We start from the raw sequence: 24,447 nt of genomic DNA on the forward strand, positions 1-24,447 counted from the left end.
AGCTATGAACACTCTAAAATCCTTGCCTTTTGCACTTTACTCCACATAATGCGATGGGGTACATGGTGGGATTTCGGATGTCTTTTCATTGCGCCGAGGATACGGCCCATTCACTGCTGTTTTACTGAAGTACTCACACGAGAAAACCAACCAGATGTTTGAAAATTGTTGTAACAAATATCTTTTTCTCTCCTTGGATAACTTGTTTTTGTAATAGTACAGAAGAGAGCTTTTCAATGCGTAATCAAGTCTATCATCTTACTATTGTAGCCATTTGTACGAGACGACAAGGCTTCGGAGTTTATGCACGAGATGGTACCGGCTGTTCCTAACCGTGCAGCCTATATTTGGAAGCCTCAATGGCATGCCACACGCATGGAAGCTTCCATTACCAATGTCTGATATTTTTGTGAGCCATAAGCCGACATGTCAGTTCTCAGTGGTTGCGTCCACTGTCACATTCAGCTTGGAAATAAGTCAGTGTGAGGTCGTTGTCACAACAGTAAAACGTGTCAGCACTTGGATTATGGCTTATCGTTGTCGTATATAACTCCAAGGTTCAATAGGTCACGTATTGTGTACGGTGGCTTACTTACTCACAATACGCAATAGAACATACCACATGATTTACCGGAATGGCTCGATCGAATTGCGGAGATCATCCGGTGTGAAACAATTATGCAGCTGCTTATTTTAACTCAACTTTCCTTGACAAGGATGTTAGCAGACAAACTAACACTGATTATTGTGTGCTTTATGGAACTGTTCTTGCTTGTGACAGTTTTGTTAGGGCGAGTTAGGCTAAGTTGTTTCATGGCCCAATTGGAATGTTGCCGGTGAAAACCTTAGGAGTGTAATTGGGGTAAAAGCATAGAAGTGTGTTCAATAGGGCGGCAAAAAATGCAATTTCTAGATACCAGCCATAGTGCAACCAAGTTGGCAATAGGCCATGGGGAATACCCTACGACTCTGTAACAGGCAAAAATTTTCATTATTCACTTAATGGTTTACCTGTTGCGGGATTCAAGAAAACCACAGTCAGACGGTTCTCTAGAAGCCAATTTAACTAGGCGGGCTAACAGTTAAATATGATACTTCACGGTTCACCATGACTGACTACGGGGTCTACTGAACTAAATCCAGACGAGTCTGGCTCATGAAACTCGACGCAGTACGTTTGCATGCAATATCAGCTGAAACCAAGTGATTGAACTGCACGACAGTAGGGTCCTCTTTGTACACTCAGTCGGAACGCTCCCATTTTCTCTCCAGAGGACCAAACCGACCCCAACTTACGCAGATGAATGTCTGTGATTACGTGTTGCGTGATTATTACGCTGTCCTTAAAATGAAGTAATGTTGAGGCTATGTGGAGCTCACGCTATCCCCTCCGAACTTGCACAATACGATTGCCGGTGGTTTGGCAACTTTAACGAATTAAATTCCGTAGACACTGGTTTGCGGATAATCAAAGAACCAACTAGTGTAGGAAAAAAATATAGGAAAGTGCAACAGCATGTGGGGCAGAGAGATTAGCAAACTGAACAGACAAATCTCAGAAGTCTATTTAGTGTTTGTTTGGACATATTTATGTGTCGCCGTTCAATGGCAAAGTAGATGCCTTACTAAAGTCTGTCCGGATGACGATACACCTAGGTGTAGGTAACCGGATTACTCAGCTTAGTTCAGAAAGTACTGTTGAGGATTCATGAAGCTTTTTATGGTGCTGTCAATGCTCGATCCCTTAACCGCCTGATAAATATTGTGTCAAATACAATCATCAGGTGTTCAACAGACATTAGCTTTATGGTGTACATTCTGTGATAAGGCAGCTCCTGTTAAATGCAAATTTATTTTCGGTCCTACCGAGGTCATTGTAACGGGTTCTAATGTATAACAAGTGCATTGAATAAAGAGATCTGTATTTATCCGGGAGCATTATTGGCGTTTTTATAATCTAGTGGGATGTAACTGATCGGACTCGTCTATTGAACTTGATTGCTAATTTTTATTAGCTACGGGGCATACTGCTTGAATTTTCGTTTCACTGACTTTGATGGAATATCCAAATAAATCCGTTTGCTCGCAGAACGAACGAAACGTAAACGTCACGAGTACAGGTACTCTTCATGTTGACTTTTGGCTAGTGACACTTGTTGATTTTCAGCCCAGGCAAAAAAGGAACTGGGACCTGGTAATGGCTTGAGTATCTCCAAAGGAACCTCGACACATTTTGGTTTGGTTTATGTCACCTGATACTTTAATCAATCTGTGGCAGGTTAGGTATCGGGAAATTTTCCAGAGCCAGTCGAATGCAGTTTCTAATTGCGCTATATTCCTTGTAACAGCAGAAAGTAACTGAAGAAAGGCCTGACTTTTTTCGGGGGGAGGGATTTCACATGGTCAGCCGAAAACTCTGTCGTTGCCTCTTCAAGGAAATAAAGTATCTTCAGGGGTTTCTCCATCTGAGAACTTGCCTTTTCTGCTAACGTTCTATCAAAGAATGGGATTCTAGCATGTCTGCGTGCACACCGTTGTCATGAGCCTGTCGCTTTTGGCGTAAACTGACGCATGAATTGCGGACACATTCAAATGTTTTATTTCATCCAACCGACGATGAATCCTATTCGTACCAACATTATAATGACGTTAGTGCCTTACGGTGTTCATTGGCTTCCATGAAATAGCTTCCACTGCGAATCCCTCCATACGTCCTCATTTCACTCTTTGGAATTCGCAACTCGAACCACCGTCTTCATGCTCCGCGTGCAGAATTCACCGGTGTTTGCCGGTCAGCCACGACCGCAGCCGATCTGTGGTGAAAAGACTAAGGGGCCGAACAGTTGTCCTATGCTTGTGTGGATAAAGCAGCAGTATGTGACACAACTCTCCAAAGAGATTCTGACTCGCGGTCTTACCAGCTTCTCACTACGCAAACTAACTGATTTCATAACCAAAATCAGCGTGAACAGACGGATTTTTGATAAACTTCTTTCTAATCCTTGATTACGACATTGGATAACCGAGTCAGTCGCTATTCACTTCTCAAGTTGAACAAGGGCGTGGCATTTGCAGGTTTCACCAAAATGAGAATTTTGCTTAATTTCTTCAATTGTTGGAAACCATTTTATTTTATTTATTATATGGTTATGTTGCAAGATACTTGTGCCTCGCCTCGGATAATAAAAGACTGTTACCAGGTTAGGGAGAGACTTTTTGGCTGATTTGCTTTCGTTATGCTGTCACTAACGCTTATTGATACTTGTCCCTATGAATGAAATGTTCGTCATAACGAAGTTGGAATGCTAAGCGGTTAATGGTGGAAAATGTCAAAGAGGGACATGAAATTAGTTAAGAAAAAAAGTACGTACATAACAGACTGTGATGAGGCATGCGCCATGCATTCCTTTGCAATGATGAGTAACATCCTTAGGACAACTGTAGAAGTGTTGCAGTCCTGCGGCTGTGTTATCATTCATGACGATTCGCTCGTCAAAGATTCCGAATCCGTATCGGTGAACCATGTTCTACTTGCATCCCCTGAGGCTGTGTAGGTCAAGCCCCATTAAGTGATGTCACCTTCAAAGAAACATATAATCTGCAGTGAGTAGCGAGCTTACGCCTGGAGCAACACAGTCCACACAAACAAACACAGAACGATGACGTTATTTTACTACCTAGCTGACATGCAAACAGTAGCTTGTATGAAGGCTGACAAAATGCTGAGCTATGGAAAACTGGACTATTCAGTAAGAACATCAAGGTTTGATTTAAACCACGAGTCTCTTGGTTGGGGCCGTGCGACTCCATAGTCTCGACCTTGAAGCGTATGAACAAACACGCTAACGGAATGAATGGCTGGTAGTTCGATAAGCTTATGTCAACTTTCGGTTTATTCCAAGCAGTATGTCTTCATTTGGATGAAGCGATATCGCTGTGTATAGCCGTTGTGGTGGTGATTAGATAAAGACATGCAGGACCATTCACCATTGGCTGTTACCTGCAAAAACTGGCCGTATGAATGTTTCACACTAGGTATACTTTTCAGTGTATTCAGCCCGCGAGCTGTGGGGACACTAACGTTGTGTAAGTGGGGACGGCAGTCGCCGGAGTGACATGCCTGTTTCCCAGGTTACAAAAAACGGTGTGGGCTACAAAACCATTGGGGGGTTATACGTGATTTTGGTTTACCTTTTCTTTCATTCAAAAATATATTTGTGCGAATGCTACTGCGTACATTTGGGTATTCGGGATGTTCACATGATCTACCAAAGTGATATCATTCAGTGGTCGCTTGTCAGCTTTTATTGTAATAAAATTATTAACGTTATTGTCTACAGAATGTCACTTATCAGAAATAACCCCACTAATGTTGACAGTAGCAACTCCGTCTTGCGCAATCGCTTTGAACCATTCTGTACAAACGGTATGAGAAATTCGGTCCACATGTCTCGGTAGCATTTTCTCCTACTAACGTAAAAACACATTGAGGTTCATGGTGTTAACGGATATTCGCTGTTTTAAACTAGCCATGACTGCATTCATCTGACCGTTTTCAGCCGGTTTGTCAGAATTCGTTGTATTGTACTGTATCATTATACCGTTTTTTGTTCTAGGGCGGATTGTTTGGTTCCGACAGGCTGCGAAATTTGCACTAGGATAGCCCGGTTGGTGGAATCTTTATGGGGCACAAAAAAGAAACCCAACAAAGTTGTGATTGTCTTTGCTCAGGAAAATTTATAAAAAATGGGAATGACAGCGGAGAGGCTAAAATTAGCGCCAAAAAGCGGAAAAGATCAAGAAAAGAGTAGCGGGAAGAAGGTTGGCATCTAAGGTATTTGAAGTGATACGCCTTTTCTAACAAGGTTGGATAACTTGTGATAACTATGCTCACGTTTTCCCCGTTGACTTATCCCACATGTACACAAATCCTTGTCACTTTCATTTCGAAAAGAGCATTGGATAAACTGTCAGATATTTATTTACGGCAAGCTGAGTGTTCCGACTGTATGTTCACGTCACTTCTCTGTTTGTTCTAATTTTATTTCATATGATAGCAACGGATAATTGTAGACACTCAACTATGTGGTGTATATTCCTCGGTGTCGTACATTAGTTTCTGGTTATCTTGTCATTCTTCTTTATGCCACATATGTCCACACATTAAATTTCACATGGTCCTATCTACATTATGTTTCTCACTTGTTTTACGTGGACAGTGGGAAAAATCTGTTCGATTATACGATAGAAACAGAACATCACGTGATCCACAGGGAACACTAAATAACCCTAACCTCTGTGGTAGTGTTGGCCTGATGTATTGGTCGATTGTGCGTGTGTGTCATCAAACTTGTCCTTGTTTTCTTCCCACTCCTCAAACCGTTGTGGTTTCTATTGTTTTTTTCCCGTCAGCTTTTGGCGTTTGGGAGTGGGAAATAGCCAAGAGCATTTCTACGCGGAATTCACAGTGGTTTCTTGAAGCACCGCGTTCCGGCAGATGTCTCAAACCGTGTGGTTTCTATTGTTTTTTCCCGTCAGCTTTTGGCGTTTGGGAGTGGGAAATAGCCAAGAGCATTTCTACGCGGAATTCACAGTGGTTTCTTGAAGCACCGCGTTCCGGCAGATGTTTTCCCAAAGTTCTACTTAGCTCGATCGTTGAAAATGTACTTTTGGCCGGGAGTGAACGAATTCACGCGCATGCGCGTTGAGCATCATGTTTTACATTGATCGACCGAGTGGCTAAGCCATCAACCTTATCGTTCGGAATGGAAGAAAACTGGGGAGAAACACTGTGTTTTGTTTCTATGACTGGATACTATGAGGTTGCGGTTTTCACCGTTCGAAACTGAGTGTTTTGAGTAAGAATGTTAATTTGTGGGAAGTGCGGTAAAGTGTCCGGATGAATTCGGGTGCACCAACATTTAACTGGAGTCATTAACGAAACTGTTGATACGATGATTAGCCTAGTACTTATTTCAGATAGCTGATAAAGTGTGGAGAGTGACCTTAGCTTTGGTCTCATACCGTCCAAAATGCGATTTCCTTCATTTCATCCTCCGCATTACATCTATAAGCCATAGACAAGACTGTCCTCTTTCATCATTTCTTTTCAAGTTGGTCATTGATACAACTATGGAAAACTCATTGCCAGCCTCTAATACCTGTGAAGTCGAAGTTCTACCGGGGCGTCCGTTTACAGATATCGAGTACGCAGACAACATAGCTCTTCTTGTGTCTGATACTGTGGTAGTGCAAACAATATTCTGTCTCACGGTTTGGCATGCGCTTCACACCTGCAAAGTGTAAAGTGCCGCTGCAAGAATGGATAGGCTCGAACCCCAGATTTATGCTTGCATATGAAACGACTGAGATAGTAGACAAGTTTGTCTACCTTGGAAGCTGTATCAGTCCCGGTGACTACGCACAAAATGATGTTCCCATCCGGATTGCGAAAGCCAGAGCAGCTTTTGTGAACCTGCGTCACCTGTGGCGTAGGCGTGATATCAGCTTCTCTGTCAAGGGTCGAGTTTAAAATTCTGCGGTGCGCTCCATATTACTATATGGATCAGAAACCTGGCCGCTGCGCGCTGAGGATGTCAGAAGACTTTCATTGTTTGACGACTGATGTCTTCGGAGCATTGTCCGAATCTGGTGGGAACACCATCTCAGCAATGCTGAAGTACGTCAAATGGTATCCGGAATAATTAACTTGCCTCCACACTGCACAGGTTGCGCTAGCTTGGCCACGTGCTGCGTATGCCAAAGGGTTCTTTAGGCCCAACTACGTGAAGGGTGGAGACGAGCCAGATGCGGTCAAACATGACTTTGCGGCGAAGTGTGAAAGTAATTATCAGCAAACTCATCTGCGTCGGTCACTGCCGATTTCCTGGATGGGGAGCCTGAGAAAAACCATGTCAATGGTTGGGGACGTTATCAGACATAGCCAAGTTGCGCCATCAATGACGCTCGTGCATTCATGCCACTGCCTTCAATGCGTAGCTTTCTTCCCAACCCTCCACTTAAAAGTCCACTGATGGTGCTATATTTCCGCACGAACTTAACAGCTCCCACCTCCAATACGTTACTACCTGGTCTACCTCCCCAAATCATTGATGGACGAAACTGTGGCAGCTACAACAGCGGATGATGATGATGACGATGATGATAAGCCATAGCGACAGCAGAATAGAAGTAAAATTGAATAAAACAAATAAAACAAATAAGACAAACAAACAAAAAATACTCCTCGTTTGTTTTCCTCTTTCTCCCTGCATCACAGTTGTCATCGTCACAATCTGTCCCCGTCATCCCTCTTTGAACAGTCCCTCTTCAATCCCGGTGTAACTTTTCTGGTGAGTCCAAACAAATGAAGGGAAGCACTGGACTCGGGCTTTGCTCTTAGTATACCTCAGCAACAGTGCATCTTCTTGGCTATTCGGGGACCGGAAACTCTAACTGGGAGGTCCTGTACCACACATCCAGAATAGTTACTTGATCGCGTTTGATGTATTCGGCAAACCAATCTCACTGTTCCTGTATGAGCACGTTCACCTATGCAGACTGCAACGAGCGTGCGCTAGTGAAGTACTGGTAACAAGCTCGCGTCGCGCTTCACATATCCGGATTTCAAATCGTGTAACGGTAAACGATGTGCAGTGCTGATGAGCTCTAAAGAAACCAACTCTCTAGTTCAGTGCTTCCTCTCATCGGTGTCGACTCATTAAGATAATTGTGTCAGGACAAGAGCAGGACTCTCAAGATGACCGCAAATTCTACAAATGACTAAACCACCCACAATTTGTCACCATCATCCTCCTCCCCACCGTCATCACCATCATCGGCAGCAGCAGCAGCATTTACGAACCATGTACATGCCACACAGGGGCCCAGTAATCCCGCATATGTTTTACGATAACTAATGGATTGAACCAGAGAACATGTGTGTTGCAGGCTACCGGCCAAAACATTATAGTTTACAGACGATTAGGAGGTAAAGGATGGTCGAGCAAAATGTTGAACTGTCTTGTAAACAGTTCGGATGCGGAAGCACCACTGAAACTACTGGTATAGTTCATTTTGGAATCTCCATCCACGCGGACGGCAGTTTCTGGAGGGACTGAGTGTATTCGTGATGACCTTCATAGTTCACTCTCAGATTATGAGCTCAAGCCAAATCTATTCCTACACTGCTTATGCCTATGCAAAACGTGATTTACTAGGCAGACCATCCTCTACCGTTAAACGTTTGAGACCAAGTCAGTGAAGTCTTGGTTTTTCTGCACAAACTGGCTTTGCTCGGACTAAAACCTCCTCACTACACACAGCCCATAAAGTGTCATCGGGCAAGTTGCTACTCTAGAGGGTTTCTCCTATATACCATCAGCACCGGTAAATCTGTGTTCCCACCAGACGCGAACAATGCGTCAGATGCATTGACAGTCAAAGGATGAAAGTTTTTTAGGTTTTTTACTCGCAGAGGTCAGGTTCCTGATTTCGAATCTGATCTACAGGACAACTTACACAACCTGTGGGAAACCAGCTTCCCTTAATACATCTGGACCGCAAGATCACGCCAAACAGCCCGACGGCATTGAACTACAAGCGACATTAGGCACTTACTAGTAAAACCTGAGATACATCTGTGTCTGCAGAGGGCAGCAAGCGTTGATAAAGAAATAAGCTTATTGCAATGTGACGTGCGGGTTTTCAAGGGATTTGTGAGGACAAACATACTCTGACTTAAAAGTTCTCACATTTTGGCGCCATTTATCTTCATTGATCAGCAAGTGTCAGACTCAAGTTTCGCCATGAAATAAAACTCATCAGATAACTATATTTTATTATGGGCCCATAAAGAACGTATGCGCTGGTCTTGAGCGTTATTGTGGACAAGAATTCAGTTATGATGTTTATAATGTATGCACCAACAGAGTTGCAGATCAGATTTATTTGCCGTTCCAGATAAGGTGTCGTAAACCATCTGGTGAAACAAACTTGGATGCCACCTGCTGTTGCTTTGTACTGTATGTTCGTACTAGGAAGACTTTCATACATCAGTACCCAGTAGTGGGCCTCACCTAATTTTCGTGGTCCTATGTCACCACCAGACAAAATGTTTGTCTCCATAAAAAACGGACCGTATATGAGGTTGTTTGACGGAATTTGAACTGAGAAGAGTATAATAGTTCTCCGTAGCAATCTAACCTTGGGCCATCTCAACAGCAACTTGTTGTGCTCATGCTGTTAATGCATTATGTAGAGTAAATTAAGAGCTAATTCACAGGTATCAAATAACCTGAAACGAACGAAAACAGAATACCACTGGTGAGTTGGGTTACCGGCTTGTGAGAACCACATAAATGGACACAGGAAATTTGTTTGCCCTGGAAAATATCAAGTTGGATATTGATTCGAGGATCACTTAAATTTGCTCGGTAGCCTAGACAAGAGTGTACTCTAAGCTCACCAAAATCGTTCTGATGGTTATTTGTCTCTGTTTCTCGGATGATTAACAAATATGCTTTTTTTGCATGACCACTCACTTGGCAACATGTCATCGTTCCACCCAAATAGTACGGAAATGTGACAAATACAAAAGTGCGGTTTAACGTTTCGAGGCAGGAGTGATTGACTTTTTTCGGTGTTTGAAGACTGTGTGACGTAAAGAATGCGGACTCCCAGTACCGCAGTGCTGCGGAGGAGGAGGTCAATTATTGTGCAAAGGTGAAATCAATCTTCCTTCGTACGGCGGTGTTTGATTGGTGGAAGTGCGTATTTTTGATCACTAAAAGCAGTCACATGTCAATGCTCGTGGGTGGAAATGTTAAGGAACCGTACTCCTTAATGGCCCAGTTAGAATCCTCTATAAACGTCTCCACACATTTTAGGTATCTCAATGGAGATTTTATTCTCTAAGTGAAGTCAGTCTATGCCTAAACGCCAGGGACGACTGCACCGCTGTTCCATTTTTATTTAGAGCCATCAGCACTCAAAGTATCACAAATTTATGGGTAGATCCGTACTTGCGACCTATCGACCAGTAGTTAGAGATTATACCGTTAAGTCACGAATGATTGATCATCAGCTGATCGCACTTATACAGAATATAGCACCACTCATCCTCCAATCATGCATTTAACATCACTTGGTCACATGTTGATGGATGGTTCAGACTTCGACTACAATCCACGAGGTCGTAAGTATGAAACTATGCCCAGGGGATTGGTGGGAGGCGATCCCAATGAGGACGAAACAAATGTTCAGGGCCTTTTGGCTTTTATGCACGAAAGCTCCAGTAAAGCTTCCAAACCCTACCTTACTATGAACTTTGAATAGTGCCTGACCAAGCTGAGAAACGTGCCCGTATTTCTTCCGGTGAGCGACCAACTCTTCGCAAACCAAGGTAATCGATTGAGCATAATTTGAAAATAATTATCACTGAAGCAGGTTACCTTTAACAGATTTGAAATGTCGCTATTCAAGCAGTTTTAGAGAACTTATCTGCGGAAAAGTGATAAAATATTGGTGTCAAAATGTTTGCTTTTAAAACCTCCTTTTCGTATGAACTCGTCTCGTACGGTCATGAGACACATTACTTTCCCAATGCAAGTCCCTTTTCTCCGGTGGTTTCACTGAAGAGAACATCAGGCGTGTGTTTGTTTTTGGGGCCCACAACATTACAAAACCCATACATACCCGAAGTGTATTTAGAACTTCTTTGCGAGTTTCGGTTAGTATTCACCAAGAATTTTTGAAAATCTGGTTAGTTTTAACAGAACTCAGAGAGTGCATTTTTTCACGTGCAATCGTCTACGATAAGGAGTAAGCAGCGTCAGACAATCTATTCCGAACGAAAGAACACGAATTGCGTTTCATATGCACAAGAATCCGAGATTGAAAGCGGCTTATTCGATGAAAGAGTTTTTTGCTGAAAAGAAGTTGCGTTTTTGTACTGGGCCGTAAATCACTCGCTAGTTGCTTCTGGTTGTTTTTTTTGCTGGTTGTATTGACCTAGAAATACGTGCCGTAACAATTCATTGTGGCCTTTCAGGATATCTATACTGATAAATTGGAACATGGAGATCGATCAAAGGCAATGAAACGCCTCAGAGTGCCGCCACTCTCAGAGCGTGTAAGTTGCGTACAACAGTTAGTTATTCGCATGCTACTGCCTTGTTTCACTTATTAGTTTCCGTGTTTTTAAGTCCCCCATGGCAAGTTTGAAATGATATATGGGCATAACAGAACCTAAGCAAGCTAAAAGATTGGCAACGTTTCCTGAAGTATGCCTGTATCGGTTATGGACGAGTTTTTTGAATATTTTCAAACTGTTTATTTACAGAAAATCGTTCGGCTTCAACACTTTTTCGGTGCATAGCTACCGCGCTACCCGAAGGAAGCACGAGAGCCTAGATATCGCTAAGTTGCCCAAGCCTGACGAGGAACGCTAACAAAGAACGTGGTATTTCTCGTCTGAACAATCCTCCTCATGGTTAGTTAAAACCAAACGGGGGGATTACTGGACTCTTTTTCTCGCAGCGCACATTCTGGGCCTTGTCTGTATTTGAAGGCGGCTGTCGGTTTGGTGCGGTCAAGCGGATTGCTTGGCCATGACCGGTGACTGTTCGAAAACGTTTTCCGAATCCACATGATTGTACGTCCAAAAGTGAAGCGATCCATCTTTGATGCCGATGTTTCTGGGTCACGCTACATGCGGTCACATCCAACCAATAGTAGTGGGTACTCCATTCTGATCCACCCGCCAAACAATGTAGATAGTTGATGGTCATAAGTAACAAAGCGATGGTTCGGTCATCCAAAACAAATCGGTTCGCTCGCACTGCTCCCGTCCCACTCCTGAATTGGTGCGGTCATCACGGTTGTGGCACCGTCCGCTCCGTTTAAAGGCTGTGCGGATGCTTCAGAGAAGTTCAAGGAACGTAGACTTGGGGGTCTATTTCAATACTACGGTTTTCGATGTTATTATGGCAGTCATCAAAGAAAGAAGAAAACGCTTTCAGCTGTAACACCCTTCCGGTGTCTGGCTGCCATGCCAACCGAAGGGAGCACGAGGGCTGGGATACTGCTAGACTGCCAAAGCCTAGACAGGGAAAGTCGAGAGCCAGAGATCGGGTTCGAACCACGAACTTTCCGGTCAATAAATTCGCGCTATAACCACTGAGCCATCTCGCCCCAATCATCAAAGCAACCTGAGGTTGAAATGTTTAATGGCAAAAAGAATAATCCAATACATTGAATATTGTTCAAAATGAAACACAAAGCAGCCTCTGTGTAGAATAGTTGGTCCGAGGATGTCATAAGGGGAGGATTCAGTTGAGTTATGCCACTAGTGCCACCATGAGTTGCAATTGTGCAACCTGGAGAATCCTTAGGCTGATTGTGTGCCTTATATTGGGCATTCTACTGCCTGACAGTTTCATCCTTCAGGACGATGCTAACGAATCAGTGGATATCATTTAAAATAATTTAAAAGCTCCAATTCTGGGAGTTCAAAGAAATGCACAACAAAAAGCTTCAGGAAAGAATCAACCTTTAGATCCATTCACAGTCTGATATTTGAATTCTTTAGAAAAGTACCCTTTGACGAAAACATTTGTGATTGTGCAAGACCCTGCAATTAACTAACTTAATCTTTCGAGAAATACGCTCATTTGCAAATCTTTTTGGTTTTCACGAGAGACTCAACTGAATCTCTCGTTTATGATGTTCTACAACTGAATGTGCTGCACACAGGCTGCCTCATGTTTCAGTTGGTACGATAGTCGAGATATCGTAGTATATTTTCACGAGGGAATCTACTCACAAGTTTGCTGAAGAAGAGTTTTCAGCAACATTGTGAGTAATTTCCTTCATGATAATTTACTCTTTGTTTCTTAAGACAATCGTTTTTGATCCTTTTTCACTCTTGCCCCTGGATTTTTGCCGCCCTCAGTCGACATATAAATTATTTGTTACTTTTTCTTATTTGCGTGAATTTTGCCAAGTTTCTTGGTTTTATGAGTGATATTTATAGTGAAGTATCCGTGCGTATCTGCACTATACTCAAAACATAATTTGTATCGATTTTAAATGCACATCAATTTTTTTAATTCATGTGACAATGCCGTACGCCTACCGTGAAAACCGTACATGACTGCTGCAACTTGATGTGACTTATCGCACTTTGCGTGATGACATTGTTTATTTTCTGACTGCACACAGAATCGGAGAAGCAGCCGATGCCGAGATTTCTGTGCGCGGGGTCATTTTGACATCTTTTCCACTTACGGCATCTTGTGTTTCTAGTTATCTCTAGATTTATTTTGTGTTTCTACCTAGACAGATGCGAGTGAGCAATGTCAAATGTTTAGAATTTTGTGAAGACTTGTTCAGACTCAAATCCTGGGCTGCTGTTGCCTGAATAGAGCTACATGAAAAGTACACTTTTGTTCAAGGGATACTATCCACTCTTTGTGTTATTGTAAAAATGTATCTACTTAGAGCGACAGTTACCAGCCGATATTGTGGTTTAAGCACTCTAAGTAAATCACCAGGTTTCAAAACGTATTTGGTTCAGTGAAACTCTCGCTTTCAACAGGTATATCTGGTCAAGGGAGTTGTACAGTCTGAATCCACGACGTCTCCACCAATATATTTTTAAGGTTCCTTTGGCAAATTCCCACTGCATGGGAGATTTGCAGAATGACTATCCAAAAATTTCTCTGCTCACGATTCCTTCGCTCTGCTCCATACCGTGATGGATGAGCGAATTCCGTGTACCAAACGTGTGCGCTGTTCACTCCAAAATGGATTGTGAATTCAATCACGACTGACGTTTGCAACTCAGAATCAGCCTGCGTGAAATAGAAGTACTGTCACAGTTCCAATGATATGACGGCACCACAGACCGTTCGCTGTTTTGCTGAAACCGCCTGTTCAGACAACTATTCAGCCACTGGGATAGATCGGAAGGTTTTGTGCTTTCAGTCAAGGTCGGCGACAATGTTGGATTCGCACTGGCATGGTAACAAAGCAAAGCGCGCGTTGGGTAAGAACACCGAGGAAGTTTGCAAGTGAATAACAGACCGAAAAAGGGGGTAACTAAGTACGGTAGGTCACACGAATCAAACCGCTGTGTTGATTTGGAAGGAATTGAAAGGCGTGATCTGTATGTCACATGAGGGTAAAGACCGGTTTGCTATTCGAGAAGGTAGTTACAGCCAAATAGGGGTTTAACGACATTTGAAGATAGGCACTTTATGAAATTGGGATAACATGGCCATAGTGCACAGCATTTACTCTCATGAATTTGAGAGGAGTTGCTATATTGCACCCACCTCATGCAAACGACGTGAACTTCAGCTACTGAGTCAATACGATGTTCAGCTTCAAGGAGTAGACGAGCGGTTAAGAGTTAAGTGGTCAATTGACTGAATTCGAATTCGGAACTCGATTAACAGGCTTCAATAAGCGATTGATGGATTGATCAGCTGACCATTCTGTTGAAGCAGGTTATCCATCTCTCAGTGGTGAAGCGTTGGATGTCGGTGACTGATACCACGCCATTCTGGGTCTGAGAAATCGGTTGCGTACGTAAAAAAAACGGACTTTGCATTATTAATGATGCGTTCAATAGCTGCGGCCAAACGGCATCCGACTAGATCAGTAACATAGTCTCCACTTTTGAATAGAGCCTTAGGTGTGAATCTAAGTGATGCAGTTTAGATTCACCATTTCTAAATAAAAAATAAAACGTTTTGCTTGTAATTTGACCGAATAAGACCAGGTGTTCATGAATACAGAGGCTGATGAGCTACCTGATTAAGATGCTTGTCGACTGACTGAACAACCTAAGAAACTATGCACAAGTGGGTTGAAACTCTTGAAGCAGGCTATGAACACACTCAGTAGGGTGATAATCGACCTGTGCTTATTTGCCACTGTGTTTTGTGTTTGGGTGGGACCTAGATGTCAAAGCTCATGTCACTCAAGCAGTTTTGCGTCATTAGTATTTTTCCGATTCATCTTCATCTCCCGCAGCGAAATCTCGCTGTGTGCGCCTGGTGACTGTTTTTTCCTATGCGAAGAGGAATCCACACTGAGTTCGAAGATTCATACCCTTCTCGCACCGATTCAGTGTTTTATCAACGACTCACCAGGGTTGATCGATTTTTGAGAAGCGGGGACTAAGTAGCTACGTGCATAAATGAAATTTATCCCCAAGCTTGGCCACAAGCTGCAGGAATCTACCCGGAAAAAAATACAGACTCCAAAAAGTTGGATGGTAGCTTTATGGCTCTGCTCTGAAATCCCAAAAGGGGCTACATTTTGAGTAACGCAGCTTTGCAGCGCATCCATTTCCTTCGACCATTCTCTTAAAGCAACCGCTTTGGGTCATTCCTGTGGAATATAAACTTTTCAATAGCAACAACTAATTTTATTGTATCCCAATGTTTCCGGTTACTCCATTGCCTCTTAAAAATAGAGGTTAAACGTCAATCCTCTATTTCCACATAACACACCCATGGACAAGCACCAGGTACAAGAGTTTCTGCAGCTGTCACTTCTTCCAGACAGGTTTTGCTGTACATTGATGAAATAAAAATAGGGAAAACCCCTTTAAAAAACGAGCCATGATAATTAGCGTAATGCACTCATTTGCAAACAAAATTGGATTTGTAAATGAGTGTATTTGTCCGAATTAGTCCAGTTTGGGTTCAAGTAAAACATAAGTTTGACGAAAACTCGGAGAACACGCCTGTCGGATGAGCCCCAAGAAGAGCGAAACCGATCGTGGGCTGTCGAATAATCTTCAACAACCTTATGAGTAGTGTATTACGAACCATAATAAAGTTCGGTACACTTGGTAGGCCTAGGTTAGAGACATTTCACACTTCTAAGATCAGTTGAGTGAAAAACGTAAACACACACAAACACGGCTATGTTTTTGTGTTCGCTGCGGATTGAATCATTCCTGAAAATTACCCGTATCTTTTCATTCATGAATTGTCACACACACTTAAACTGAACCGTAAACAAAACTTTTATGTATTCCAAAACTTGTCAGTTAAACAGTTAGCTATTCGTCGTTGGTTGGACCAAACAAAATGTGGTATTTGGAGGTATTTGTGAGTCATGAAGCAAGGTCCTCGGATGGGGAAATGTGATTCTTAAACATAGCACGTTGCGTCTTATGCGATAGTCTTGCATACTTTCTTCAAGTTGACAGCCACAAGAGTGAAAACACAGCCCTAGACTTCACAACTATTCCCAGACATGTAACTTGATTCATGAAGTAGTTCTTACTTGGCAACCTACCTGCCTCAGCGAGGAGAATGGCAGCAATGAGATCGAGGATGATAGGTTAGATATTTCTTCAACCGTAGACTGTCAGTTTTCCCAGCAGCCAAATGCATCCAAGGCGCGCTACGAGCACACAGCGAGTTGGTGTACTCTAACTACTTGTGTTTGGTTGACCTAGTTGACGGTGGCATGGACTAGCATTCCGATGACCCGGGTCAAAACATGTGCGGACGCCTTTAAATTGGCTACCGCCCCCGGTTTGTTGTTGCAGAGTGAGACTTGGGTTGAAACATCAGTAAATTTTTTACTGCCGGTGAACAATGCCTTCGTCCTGTTTTTTTGACGAAAACCTTGCTTGTCACCAGATCATGGTGAAACGGCTGGATATTTGGCTCCTAGCAGTTAACTTACAGTCTCAGCTTGGGTCGAGTGTTCAAATTATCCCACGTCATAATCCATTGATCACGTGTTTTTCGGTCATGAGTGAATGTCAATCGCTTGCAGTTGATGCATCCTGATAGATTATCAGATGGCTAGTGATGCCTTGCACGAAATACTGGAATCAGTCACATGACCTGTATCGGTCTGTAATGACATCCTCGATCCAATTTCCAGCCAAGTGGATTTGCGTTTCCGAAGGCGCTGTTTTATTGTTCGGCGGATACATTCTACGCTAAAATGGAGGGTGAACGAACCGACCTGTGCCTACCTAGTGAGTCCCAGAGAAGGTAAAATCGGTAATGAGCCACCGAATATTTCTCAGAAAACTTTTGAGTAGCCTGTCCCATTCAAATAAACACAATGGTATCTCGACTATCATACCAACCGAAAGACGAGGTGGCCTTCGTGCAGTGCATTCAGTTGAGGAACATCCTAAACGAAAGATTCATTCAACCAAGTTTTCCGTTAACAACAACTTGTCTCGCTAGTAAGTGTAATTCACTTTATACGCAACCATACTTTTGATTATATGCTGAGTGTGCAAGCAACTGAACCCATTTGTTATTGATGATGAATCTGATGGGGTAGAAATCCCCTGGTAACGGGTAATCACTTGTGAGGGAATTGGTGTTTGATTTTATCGATTTATTCTGGTCAGTGAGTAGAATCTGGTTAGTTAGAAGTTGGTGTTTTTTGCATTATGACAATATAGTCACCAGTATTTCTCTTGCTCTTATTTTATCGCTGAGCAAACTTCTAAGAGGATACGGACCTTTGAGCTCCTGGTTGGTAGCTGAAAATTACTGCGTTCGACCACGAGTAGTTGAAGGATGTGAACAGACAGGAGCCAATCAACACGTGACCAATTGATTTGAATCGTCCAAATGAATGCCAATAGGGGGCATATCCTTCTGAAGTTAATCGCATTGATTATCAGCTTCTCTCGGCCATACGGTGTAAGCTTCATCCACTAGCCAGGAGGTCACGAGGTCAAATCTCCCTGAAAATTGGTGATAGTATTTGCCCGAAGCAACTGCACACAGCTATTCTGTCATCGAAATACATAAGAAATAATTCCTCATGAACGGGCTGTGCCAGGGGCATTTGCAAGCTTTGTATGAGTATTTTTCTGAGATAGATTTGGAAAAATTGTGCCAAGATTAGGTTGATAACTACTTCCATGGTCGGCGAAAGTAACCATTCCGCGAGGCCAAACTCTTCTGTTGATATCAACAGAAAGCCAGCTTTCATATTACTTGTTTGTCCTCGTTCTCTTATATTTTTTTCGTGATTACCAGTGACCGTGCGTCGGTTGAGATAAATGATGGACTAAGCATTCGTTCATTACCGCATAAGCGATGAACTGCGTAGTGACTTCTAAAGACTCACTGATGTTTGGAAACCAACCTGTCGATACGGATTGCATGGTTCAAACGCTTGAAGCGGATAACTTGCGTGGATTTCAGATACATATTCACGCTTATCGAATTATAAGACTACGCTCGGCCTCAAGGACGATTTGCCAAAATTATTGGGTGAATTCGGACCGCAAATGCTGCATTTTGATGTAGCTTTCGTTGTATCTTTCTGCAAGCACGACTGAGTTCGTGGGGTAATGAAACCTTTGCTATCTTTGTACAAGGATGCGGTTGTTCTGCGTCCTCAGCGAGGATGCGGTTGTGCTGCGTCCTCATCTCAGACCAGTGTGATTGTCGTGCAGCTTATCGGCCTCACTGTTGACCTCTTTCATCTGAGTATTAGTGCAGATTGCTTCAACCCGCCAGCCGCACGTGTTCAAAAACCTCGACAGCGTGTTACGCGAGTTAACTACATCAGCAGATTGCTTGCTTGACCGGTACTGACCCAGATCCAGACACAATCACAAGGTTGTCAATCACAATCGGTTTAGTAGCTGCAGAACAAAGAGAAATGCAAAGTCTTGGCGTTTGTATTCCGTAGAGTTGGTCACCCTTTGTAACATGTGAAGCCGTATCATAATTGTGTAGAGATCCATCGCTTTCAACTCAGTCACTGTGTTTTTTTTCATTGTCGGTCATGTGTGTGAACCAGGACACTCCATTAGGGAGACATCACTCGCAGAACGGTAGTCACATTGATTGTGTAGTCAAAGGAAGCAATCAAAAAAATCAAAAAAGTGTCAGTCACAATAAAAGGGACATTATTACGAAACGGTTTTGCGCGTCCAGACAGCATCGCTCCCAGTTATTGGAAGTGATGTATTACGGTTCCATATGACTGGTTTGCTAATAGACCACCCATGTCTTGCGTCCTCTAGAATGCAGCATCTGAATTACTGATTGTTCGGGTGGGTTGTCTGGTCGCAGAACGGAAACTTCACTAGAATGTAAGTTTTCATCACCATGTCGTGTAAGAATACATGTTTCTTGTGCAACCGTAGAGTACTGTTCGAGAAAGTAACACCATCCGTTTTAGACCGATCGGTGGTGTTATATCTCGACTATCCCAAGAGACGTGTGTCATTACTAACTGAGTGTTGAGTGAATTACTACCCATCTCAGTGTCTTCTAATGGCTTACAGCGTGAAACGAGTCGGTTAGTAGTTCAGAGAGGTTTGGTAAACAATCGGTGTTTATCAAACCTCTCTGGAACGATGAATTCCCCAACATTTTCCAGTTGATTGAGTCGGTCAGTGGTTCAAAATTTATGGCAACCTTGGACTCAGTCGATTTCACATGACAGTCTTTCCAACGATTGGTCCGAAACGTATTCCTGCTCTGTCCTGACAATCGTTCAAGCAGCTGATCGGGCGGCCACTGGCACGTGACGTTTGCTATCCGTTCGCATTTGTCCTATTAGGCCAACAGAGATTCGTTGGCGTCACTGAAAATTTTTTCTTAGTCACCAGACGATCGACAACTCCCTTCCTTCGAATTTCTGCAAGTCTTGCACTTCACATGCGCTGTTTAAAAACTACTCGCCTTAAAACTCGCTGTTTGTTCCAACTCGACATTTCTCTCCCGGTTTGTTAGGATCAAATCTTGGTAACATTTTCACATTTTACTTAGGTTACCTTGAGCTTCACATGCGCTGTTTGAAAACTACTCGCCTTAGAACTCGCTGTTTGTTCCAACTCCACATTTCTCTCCCGCTTTGTTAGGGTCAAATCTTCGTACCATTTTCACATTTTACTTAGGTTACCTTGACAACAACCACTCATATCCTGGTTACGTGACTTTAGCAAAGACATTTATACTCTACCGGTTTTATTGAACATCTAAGGGATCGATAAAATAGCAATAGTCGTTCACCTTGCCCTCTATTTGCCGTATTCCCCATCTTAATTCCACTTTTAAACTCCGCGATTTCAGCACAATCCAAAGGCTGTGTTCTGGTTCGGATTTTTCGGTGGAGTCTTTGTGGCTCAGACAGTTGTGATTATTTTGACATGTAAGTTTGATCATCCTAGCATCTAGGTTTGTTTTTCAAATTTAATGGGCTTCAGTTGGCAATCACTGTCTTTGCCAAGTAGAGGAATTCCGATAACCGGTCGCGTCTAATTCATTTATCGTTGTGTTGTTCTGCGTGATTGTGAGCGCCATAGGGCTCACAAGCAAACTAGGTTGTTGACGATATTGTACAGTACATTTAGGCGATATCCCCTCGAATATCAAGTGGCGATGCAGTGCCATTACGGGCACTCTTTATATCTGGATATTTTTGCCTCTTTTCAACCCAGAATATTCACAGCTGCACTGAGTCTACATGTGCCCAGCGGTTTTCTATATATATATATATATATATATATATATATATATATATATATATATATATATATATATATATATATATATATATATATATATATATATATATATATATATATATATATATATATATAACAGGTTCCAATGGATATAACATCTTAGCGTCAGCGATGCACGCAGATAGGTGTGCTTTCTGCAAGTCATCTCAGTTGTACTGTCGATGCGGATAAGGTTCATAAGTGAGATGTGCACTCGGAATGAGCTGATTGGTGGATCACACTTGATTTACCCTAATTCACATTTATTCACGTGAAAGACATGGAAACGAGTGACTGGTTGGCTGTAAATGAACAGGTGGAACTTTTCCTTCTAATCGAAGGTCGAATAGAACCATGATTATGCCATCTAGAAGGCGCTGAGCAATAGCTACCGGCAACCGAAGCTGCTCAGATGAATATTGCGTCGAAGTTGAAAGGATCCGTCTACCATACTTGGGATGTCAGGTCCGTTCTGCTGACTCTTCGATCCGCATTGCACTCAAAACAGGCGACAATGAAGTATATTTTACGTTTGAAAGCAGTCGACATGCAGGAAGAACCGAAGTAACAGTGGGTCACACTGCTTGGGGGAAAGATTAGTGTGAAGAGAAACTTTTCAAGTTGGCTGAACGTCCTAGCGGAGAAAGCCTTTGAGAGCTGAAAGTTGCCCGGCTGTTCCGACATAACTAGGAAAGCGAATTTCCAGAAGAAAAGGAGTTCTTTGGTAACGTTGAATTCTAATTTAGTACTCAGAAATACCATGTAACTATCGCGTAGTTGTTGTTGGTTGTTCTGATGGTCGTTTTATCAGATAACTGGTTCATTCACAAAAACTGCCTTGCATACTTCTGCTCGACAGTATATAAAATTCTTTTATCGAACTAACCAGCTGGTAGCCTGTACTAAACCATATATGGAGAAATACCGGAAAATAGCTCAGTGGTTGAGGCGCGAACTTACCAAAGAACGGTTCGTGGTTCGCATTATGACTACTCCTATCTGAACTTGGGCAGTCGGGCAGTATCTCTTCCCAAACTCAAACGAAACCATTTCAGGTCCGAGGGCTTCAAGCTATGAGGATACGGGGTAACAAAGAGCATTGCGTGCACCAATCCTGAGGGAAAATCCATAATGACCGTTTAGTCCTGAATGGGAAGGGCATACTCAATTATGAGTATGTTCAACTCATCCTCATGTTCGGTTAGTAAAAAGTCAACACGAAGTACACTGGCCTCCGCATTCAAATACTATTCATTGGTCATATCGACAGCTAGTAGAAATCAAGCTTCATACCCAACTTCAGTTCTAACCAGACAGTCACATATCGGGTGCGTTTCGGTAATAACAGGGGCCTCGTGTAGTCGGACCTTCTGGAATTCTACCACACATTCACTAAAATCCCAGTCATTGATGGTTTTACTAATTACCAGGTTCTTCATGCGAAATATCCCGGTGAAAGTTCCAAATACTCCCCAGTAGAAAGATGGTCGTCTGATAGAGCCAACAGCCAATCAAAACCGAGTTTCATGCCTGACCTGTTCTCTGTTGAGGTAAAAAATCCATGGAATCTGCTTTTCCTCACTTGGGGGATTCTATTCAAAGATGATTCAATTTTTCAGCACGTGAAAAAAATCCAACGTGGCTTCTTCTACCAAGTTCTGTATCAAAGATTTTCAGAGATATTTGTCCCATTATTCGACATTGCTCGGATTCGTCCGGCTTATCTAAGCTATGAAATTATTTGACAGAGCGAGTTGATTGCAAGGATCCACCGTCCACTGCTGATACAAATAAGGATTATGTTTCTGTCACCATCATTGATTCAGCGAATAAATTTTATCGTGGTTTCGCCTTGCCGATACTCCGCGCCCTAAGTGCGGTGGAATTTCAGTTCACCATGTGTTGGTCAATGCCTTTTTGTTGTCCATTGTCCAAGATGTTGCCAACCCTCGAAAGGTCAACTGCGCGCTCGTTACCAGTACTTATACGGACGGACCACCCGTCGGGCCAGTTGTACTTGTCCTTCCAAATCGAGGGCATTTCAAAAACCTACTTTTCTCACTCAAAGGCCATGTGAAATGGCCAAGTGGATTTGACGAATCCAGCAAGATTGTTCGAATACATTGTTTAGTCCATACTGCTGAAGCTGATGTTTTAACGGATTACCACTGCATGCTGAATGAGACCTCAGGAAATGGTTGTAACGGGCTACTGGGATTTGCGAAGCAGATCAGTCGAGATGTGGTATTGTGTAGTTGAAAATAATGTGAGTGATAGGTCGATAGCCAAGCAGTTTTCAGCAAGTCTTTGATCGTAAAAAGATTTGAAATTCGGAGGAAGCGTTCGTTCAAGAGTATCGAAGATCAATCGGTTCAGATTGGCAGTCTTCATTCAAGCTTGGCTCAGATAGCTGCTCGAAAAAAAACAACTCAACCTCTAATCTGAAAGATGCTGTCGCCGATGGTCTAGTCAATCGGTATGACCGTACCGGTAGACCACGGAAGTCACTTTTTTATTGCCACGGAAGGCATCGTGGGGATTATTCCTGAGGACAAAACTCGTTCTCTGTAGCTGATCGCTTGGCCTATACGTCACAAATTCATATTGAAAATTTCACACACCTTAAAAAGTTCGAACCTGAAGTGCCAACTGCATTCATCTTTCTAATTTTCCTTAGACTGTAATCCAGTCCACTTCTCAATCGATATGCAATATTAGGACCGCGAACTAGTGCGCAATACTTATAGGCAAGGAAAGCATAGCCTCAACCTTGCAAACTACAAGCGTATTCTCCCAGAAATACAGCTTCAAAAGACCGACCGAAAGTGTCCTCTCTAATGGGAGTGGTTACTATCAACGTTCTTCCCATTAGGCCAACTCAAAACGGTTTATTTAGGAAGCCGGTCCCTGCATCTGGAAATAAGCACTGTGTTAATGTATCTAGGTTTACGAAATTTTATAGCTCGCAGGCTTAACTGTTACACAGAAATTGATGTTGTACCTCAAAATGCCCAAAATGTGACTGATATTTCCTCTTTCGCTCGGTGCCGAACAACCTGGATCTTACCGACTAGGTACATAAAAATTCGCCAACTCATCAAATATTCACAAGCTGAGATGCTGTTGCGCACTGCTACCCAGCAAGACTAGTGTTACATCTGCTGATTCGTCGGCATGTGGTATCTGCTGCTGACCCGCTCCAGTGCCTAGTGTCGGAGAGAAAAAGGCTCACGGAAGGGAACACAATAGCTATATTCCAACAAATTGGCTGCGAGAGCGCGAGTGCGAAAAGTACAACGGTCTCAAGCTTTTTATTGGAAGGACACTGTCTGAACTTGGTCCAATGCTGACGCACGCGGTCTGGCTTTGGTACGAGGCAGCGACGTGCTGCATATTGCGGAGGCGTTGTCTGTCCTTGATCAACGCTGACTCGCGCTGTCTGGCTTTGATGCAAGGCTGTGACGCGCTGCATATTAAGGGGGCGTTGTTTGTCTGGTCAACACCCAGCGGAGCTGCAAGTCGCCGTAGATTCCGGGCATTCAGTGGTTGCTTTCAGGAAGCTGACCTTCCTGATACTTCCCCCTTTTGAACGTTCAACGTAAGATTTTCGACGCGGATCAAGTTGTAAAGGTTCCACCCTTTTTCTGGTGCGACCGGTATGGCGTCTCGGTTGCAGCAATGGATCTGTCTTGTGCGGTACATGCGTAGCTGTGGCTATAGGTGCTGGTCTTGAGAGATCAAAGTTTCAAGCAGTAGGTTGAGGTCTAGTAACTGTTCTTCCGCCTTTGGGATCTGGCACTCAGTCGGCCGTAATTGATTTACGGTTCGTTTCCATATCAATGATCCCACTTGGACGCTGTAAATCACCTGACCGATTCTTTTGAGGACGACTCCAACAGTCCATCTTCGGTGCCCGGGGC

At 43.0% G+C, this 24,447-nt stretch overlaps 2 protein-coding genes across 2 annotated transcripts in view; one reads left to right on the plus strand and one right to left on the minus strand.

The window, feature by feature from the left end:
• The window catches only part of T265_15134 (hypothetical protein), a gene marked incomplete at both ends in the record, with an annotated part of 47,826 nt that overhangs the window by 5,923 nt on the left and 17,456 nt on the right, over positions 1 to 24,447 (plus strand). The window contains 2 exons of the mRNA XM_009176721.1: positions 11,051 to 11,131; positions 20,094 to 20,172. Of these exons, the coding sequence (XP_009174985.1) occupies positions 11,051 to 11,131; positions 20,094 to 20,172 (160 nt within the window). The remainder of the gene's footprint in view (positions 1 to 11,050; positions 11,132 to 20,093; positions 20,173 to 24,447) is intronic.
• Positions 24,024 to 24,447, minus strand: part of T265_10367 (hypothetical protein) — a gene marked incomplete at both ends in the record, with an annotated part of 4,458 nt that continues 4,034 nt past the window's right edge. The window contains one exon of the mRNA XM_009176722.1: positions 24,024 to 24,255. Coding sequence (XP_009174986.1) covers positions 24,024 to 24,255 — 232 coding nt within the window. The remainder of the gene's footprint in view (positions 24,256 to 24,447) is intronic.

The sequence above is a fragment of the Opisthorchis viverrini genome (genome assembly GCF_000715545.1).
Source record: "Opisthorchis viverrini unplaced genomic scaffold opera_v5_377, whole genome shotgun sequence".
Lineage (NCBI taxonomy): Eukaryota > Metazoa > Platyhelminthes > Trematoda > Opisthorchiida > Opisthorchiidae > Opisthorchis > Opisthorchis viverrini.